The sequence below is a fragment of the Hylaeus anthracinus genome, unplaced genomic scaffold, assembly GCF_026225885.1.
Source record: "Hylaeus anthracinus isolate JK02 unplaced genomic scaffold, UHH_iyHylAnth1.0_haploid 17315, whole genome shotgun sequence".
Lineage (NCBI taxonomy): Eukaryota > Metazoa > Arthropoda > Insecta > Hymenoptera > Colletidae > Hylaeus > Hylaeus anthracinus.
In genome coordinates, this window is record NW_026534725.1 from 1 (window position 1) to 6,474 (window position 6,474).

General features: G+C 36.3%; 1 protein-coding gene across 1 annotated transcript; it reads right to left on the reverse strand.

The window, feature by feature from the left end:
- Window positions 1-6: 6 nt before the first annotated feature.
- LOC128892765 (uncharacterized) lies at window positions 7-5,562 on the reverse strand. Its single transcript, XM_054153306.1, has 3 exons — window positions 5,558-5,562; window positions 5,178-5,451; window positions 7-688 (listed from the first exon to the last, which is right to left on the reverse strand). The coding sequence occupies exons 1-3, from the start codon at window positions 5,560-5,562 to the stop codon at window positions 548-550; spliced, it is 420 nt and encodes a 139-aa protein (XP_054009281.1). The 3' UTR covers window positions 7-547.
- Window positions 5,563-6,474: the final 912 nt, after the last annotated feature.

The following is a 6,474-nucleotide window of genomic DNA, read 5'->3' on the forward strand; positions in this document are numbered from 1 at the left end:
CTTGAAATTCTAATCAATAATTTAGAGGACGTGTTCCTAATACAAATGATCCTGTTGCTATTTTGTATATCATCTGTTTTGTATATCATTAAGGAGTAACAATGGTTTCGGACGATGCATTATTCATTTGAATAATGACCACTTAAAAACGATACCTGAATAATAAGTAAATGGACGACTTAATAGTTCAAGTACCATCGACCTGTTTACTTTTGCGATCCACCGGAAGTGCTGGTTTCTTGGAAGTACGTCGAAAGAAATCGAGACACCCTCCCCAGAGAGTATTGTTTTCAGCCGTCGAAGCATTTGATAAACCGTCGAAGCATTTGATAAACCGTCGAGTTTTAAGGCGGCTAGAGAGGAAAACGACAAGTATGACAGGAATATCGACGAAGGAGTCCCTCAATGGAGGATAAGGATTCCAGTAAGAAAAGAAAATAAAGTGACGCGGAAAGTGGATGGGGGTGGAAACTCGGAAAAGCTCTAAGAAACGTCGACACAACGAATCGAACGACGATGCCAGCGAGTTCGTTGGTTCCTTTCTTTTTTATTCTCCCTTTAGTACGACTTGGAAAGTTGCTCCCAGATATCTCAGATGTTCTGGAAGTTTCTCATTCATCGAGCGAGACACGCGGACAACGTACGCCGTCGCAAGAAACGTCGAAGGAATTTCGTTTGTCAAAAGAATCTTAAAATTTATATATTTTTTATCATATTTTCGTGCTAGTATTAACAACGGATCGTTGAGGTTCTCCCGATGAAAAAGAGTTCAAACACGATCTCATTTGGATTACTTTTGCTTGCACGATATTGCAGTTATTTTGAAATCATTGTCAATTAAATGCAGTTGAAAGTAACCCGAATATAGTCGTGTTTGGGCTCATTCGAATCAGGAAAACCTCGCCAACCCATGAATAATACTTTCGTAAACGTATAATAAGAAATAGAAAAAATTTTGTAAAATAATCGGAGACACCAGAATCGAATGACAACGCTAACGAGTCGTGTGTTTTATCTTGCTTTTGTTCCGTGTCTGGTACGACGAGTGCGACTTGGTAAGTTGGTCAGAGATATCTCAGGTGTTCTCTAAGCCTCTCATTCATCGGGTGGGTGGCGCAGACTGCTCGCATACGAGACATAACCGAACTGTCGACAGCGTACAGCGTCCCACCGATGCGCCGAAGCAACAGAGAAAAAGGGGAGGACACGGTGAATGGGGCTGTTAGGGAAAAGGGGGTCAAACGTGTACGGTGCAACATGCAGTGGTACATCGGTGCAACGCACGCCGTATATTAAAGCTGGGAATAAAGGGGGAGAAAATGAACGAGCGAAATGTACGCGAAGCGAGTGAAATTGGAATAGGGGGATTGTTAGACTTTTCATTGAAATCTATTACAAAAATGAATCTCGTGAGAAATGAACGCTGTTTCTATGAGTTTACGTTTCGAACGGTTCAGTCTGTTTCTATTAAGAAAGAAAAAATATATATATATATACGTTGAATCGAGTATATCTGTCACGTATCTGTCACATGAATAAACTGTAAATATTAAAAAATTTCGTTTTGTCATTCTCTATAAGGTGATATTTTTTATAGATTCGATTGTTCGACTGTTGTTTCTTTTTCTTTAAGACAATAGCAACAGGATCAGACCACTACGAAATCTCAGGAGAAAGGTCCTCTAAGTTTTAAATTTTTATCTATGAAACTAAACGTGTCGGATGAATAAACTGTAAATATAAAAAAAAAAATCATCTTGTCATTCTCTACAAGAAGATATTTTTCAATAATTCATTTGACGAATTAAAAATTTCGTCCACTTGCGTTGGGCTCCGGATTTCATTTCGTTGTTAGCTTCTGATGTACACCTACGCTCATAAATATGTACGTGGACATTTTCTCAATTGAAATAAATATACAAAGATGCATAAAGAAAATTACGAATCTGTCAATGTCGCTAATGAATATCACTCACGTATTCGTATATACGTTTTGTTGCATCATGTAATATATTTCTCCAATTGTTTATTTAATAGCAAAAATTGTATTTCAACATTGAAAATCAATTTAATTTTCTTTCCATTAATCCGCTACGTGTTTCTAAAATTTCTTTCACCAATCTTGACACTCTAGCTATAATTTTCTTTCATTGTATCCGAAGTAATATTATTTATTTTATTTTTTAATATCTCGTAAATGTCTTTTTCACATGTTTGCACTATCGGAATTCTATTGTACTTTCTAAACGAAACCAAAATTCTATCATAAAGATTTTGAAGTCATCGGTTGTGGAGCTCACATTCCTGTGGAATTCGATGTACAGGGAAAAACGATCAGCCCGTTCGCCACGGTTTCTCGAATCCAAACCTCGATAATTGTTGAACAGTCGATGGGTTCCGAACGACCGACGATGGGATACCCCATGGATCACCCGGCACGTAATAATTATTCAAGAAGGATTACGTGCACTCGCGTAATTATTCAATAACCGCGTGCGCTCTCTGTGAAACGTACATCGACGACGCACAATCGCGAACGTGAGTTGGAGCGCAAACAAATTTCATACATACATACGTGTGCGTCAGCTGTTCCAGCCGCGCAGCTGCCACATACTGGGTGGTGTGTTTTAAATGCTCCCAAAATCGAATTACCATAGGAATCGAATTAAAGACCGCCAATCGATCTGGCTCGACACTTGAAAGTTTATTTAGTCAATTTCTTGCGGAATGGTGGAGTTGTTTGATTAGGCCAGAAATTGACCAAGTTTTTGCAAATATTAGTTTAGCTATCTCTATTTAAATTTTCATCTTTATTACATCAATCTGCTTACTGTCCGAAGAAGTTGATATCAATTAAAAGCTATGTAGCGTATACTTATCGAAAAAGATCTTTTAAAATTTACATTAAAATGATATAAACTGTAACATGAAATGATGTATTCTTCGAATGTGTTACTCGTATTACTTACTTCAACCACGAATCACACATAATATATACTGGTGTTCAAATACTTTTACGAGGGACTGTACAGATGTAATTCGCATTGTTTCACCTCGTTACCGTTTGTTTCGTGCGGATGGATTCACCCGCAACTCTGATTTAGGCTTAATTAATTTTCGCCGATGTTTATCACGCAATTCGATGTCAACTAACGTTCAATGAAACCTAATTGGCACACCCACCGAACTGGCACGAAGTCATGTTAATCGTCGAGTGATAATGAACAAGCGACCGACGGATTACTTTAATTAAGGATGATGAAGTGCGCGAATAACTAGTCAAAAGCCTAACGTTCGTTCCGAGCATGATCAAAGTCAAAGCGATGCGCGCTTTCGTTGATATCGAGAGAATCGTTAATACTGTTTAATGAACCGCAATGTTCGGCTTTTTTTCTTGACGATTTTTCAGTTAACAAAATACAAACAGGATCTTTGACGTTCGTGCGGAAGGAATTATTTCAAATTAATTCAGTCTGCATCGTTATGCAAATTAAACGTCGGTGCTTAATAAACTTCGATCTTCCCATGGATCTTTTCTATAAAAAAATATGTTAGTGGACCACCACGGAATAAAATTAAATTATTGCAATTGTTTGTAACTTTTAAAACTATTCCCGTAAAAGACGCGCGTATGCGCTTCGGAAGTTTTAATTCAATTTACGTTGCTTTATAATTTATAAAGAGTTGTGTTTAGTAGAAACAGGGTATCTATATCGGAGATAAATTAATCTTAAGATACAATAAACTATAATTTTCTGGTATAGTGTAGGAGAATGCAATTATTAATTAGCAAATTTTTCTTATGATATAAATATAATTTTTTACAGTCCCAAATAATTATTTGTCGTATAATATATGTTGAGAGTTATTATTTTCTGTGATATAATAATAGCATTCTTAAATATGTTTGCAAAAAATTTAATAGACCAATTGTATTGCCAATGAATTTGTTTTTATCGAATTTCTGTTTGGACACAATATACAATACTAGAGGGTTGTGAAATACAAATTTAAAATAGTAAAAATAGAAGTTTGAGAACGTGTTTAAAAAACTCTAAATTGTTTTGGGTAACTGTAATGAAATTGTTTCGATCGAATTCCTGTTTGGGTATATTGTGGATTAAATTGTTGCGGAGGTCAAGAATTCTTAAATACGTAAAAATATTTACGGCTTATACGTGGCGTTATAAAGTTCTATTGAGATTTCTATGTTTGATACACTCGATATTAATTTATAACACGAACATAGAATAGATATTGAGAGGTTCTCTGACATTACTGATTTGATCAAAACTGTTCATGTTATGTAAATGGGAAACAGAGCTTCGATTTAACTATGCATGTACATCAATTATCCCATGATTCAATTAATCCCATAAATAGGACCGTGATAGTATCGTCGCACGCTAAACGTTCGCAAATAAATCAGAATTGTCAAATGTCATTCTCTCTTTAAATTCTCCATAATTATCCATGATTTAAATCAGCTAGAATTTTTTGTCTAAATTGTACGCGAGCTCAATGAAATTGAGAATCCACTTTTGAACTGAGTTATAACCCATGGCCCTCGACCAAGGTTCCATACAATAAATAGTCGATATATATACATTGGAGAAGTCTATAAGAATACTCAGCTTAAAAACAATGTTAATCTGAGATTTAAAAGCGTTTACAAAAAAAAAAATGTTAAAATAACAATAAAATGGTAAAGATCACATAATCACCTTACCAATAACACTGTTTTTCAGCTGTACTTTCACATAAGCAGTAAGTATGTAATCCAGCTGTAACCTGGACGTAACCGTCTGCATTACAAAGCATTAAAGAAACTTGAATCAATTACAATGAATCTATTTAATGTAGCTACCACATTCGCAACGCTGTCCACATATTTGACTCAGTCGTATCTCAGTCGAGAGTTGCAATTTCTATGACCACTGCGGCACAATACATTCGAGGAGATTGTACCATTATCAGTCAGAGCCACTAGCCAACCTCTCTAGCACTGCTCGTTAGTCTGACATACAAGAAGCCAAGTTTACGAGACGCGAACCGTTTGGTAGCGAAACTATGCAGCGGCCTTAAGCAACTCGCCAGCGTGCATACTATGTAGAGCCGCGGTTCGTTTCAACGACGAACAGCAACGACGAAATATCGATTTAGGTAAGTTCGCTGACCTTGTGATGAGAGGAATGGCCCGTGTGATTGGCTGAGGTGTGATTTCCGGCGGGAAGAGATGCCAGGTCCTCGATGGTTAACTCTGCTAAGGCGTCGTTGCCACCGCTGCAACCGCCTAGCAAGCCACCTGCAATGACGCCGCCGCTTCCTGGACTGCCCCCGATGCAACCTCCATCCGACCTTACAACGTTCGCGGAGGGTCTCTTCTGCACCCTCCTCGAGGTCACCAGTTCCTTCACCCCGGACAACTCTCGCCTCGAACCGCCCACGTATCTGAAAAACAGCACGTTTCAGCCTTGTTATTTGTTTACCTTCGAACCCAGCGAACTGTGCAAAATATTGGATGAAAGAGTATCGAGCAGCTTTACACTCGGATTACTGCATTATCCTTTGCGGATTAATGATGCTGCTTTAAGGGACTAAAACACCGTGTTAGGAAATTGGGTCTAGTAAACAAGTCCTCGGATTGTAATTCTTTTTATATTACTTTCATTGACAATAAACCTACCGACGTTCGTTTGTAACTATTTCTGTCGCGATGCTTCTTAACTCTTTGACGAGTAAGCATTTTTGGAAAATACACACGGTTTACGAGTAAGCTTTGTTCCGTAACATAAACAATACTTTATTTCATATGTATGTAAAGAAAATATCACCTTACAGAGAATGACGAAACGAAACTTTTTTTTACAGTTACAGATCATTCATACGACGTTTAGTTACAGAGATAAGAATTAAAAACTTAAAAGACCGTTTTCCTGAAATCTCGTAGTGGTCTGATTCTGTTGTCTTAAAGAAAAAAGAAAACAACAGTCGAACAATCGAAATTAAAAAAAAAAAAAAAATATCACCTTACAAAGAATGACAAAACGAAACTTTTTTATAACTACAGTTTATTCATACAACATTTAATTACAGAGATAAACATTTTAAACATAGAAGATCTTTTTCCTAAGATACAATTTTTGCAACGAACTTTTGAATTTTTATTTTTGAAACTAAGCATCCTATGAATAAACTCTAAATATACAAAAGTTTTGTTTCATTATCCCCTATAAGCTGATATTTTTGAAAAATTGATTTAACGAACATAAACAAAATTTCTCGGAACCCATTTCTCGAAGATATATATGTGTATATATATATATATACATATATATTGAAAAATTGATTTAACGAACATAAACAAAATTTCTCGGAACCCATTTCTCGAGGATATATATGTATATATATATACACATATATATCTTCGAGAAATGGGTTCCGAGAAATTTTGTTTATGTTCGTTAAATCAAT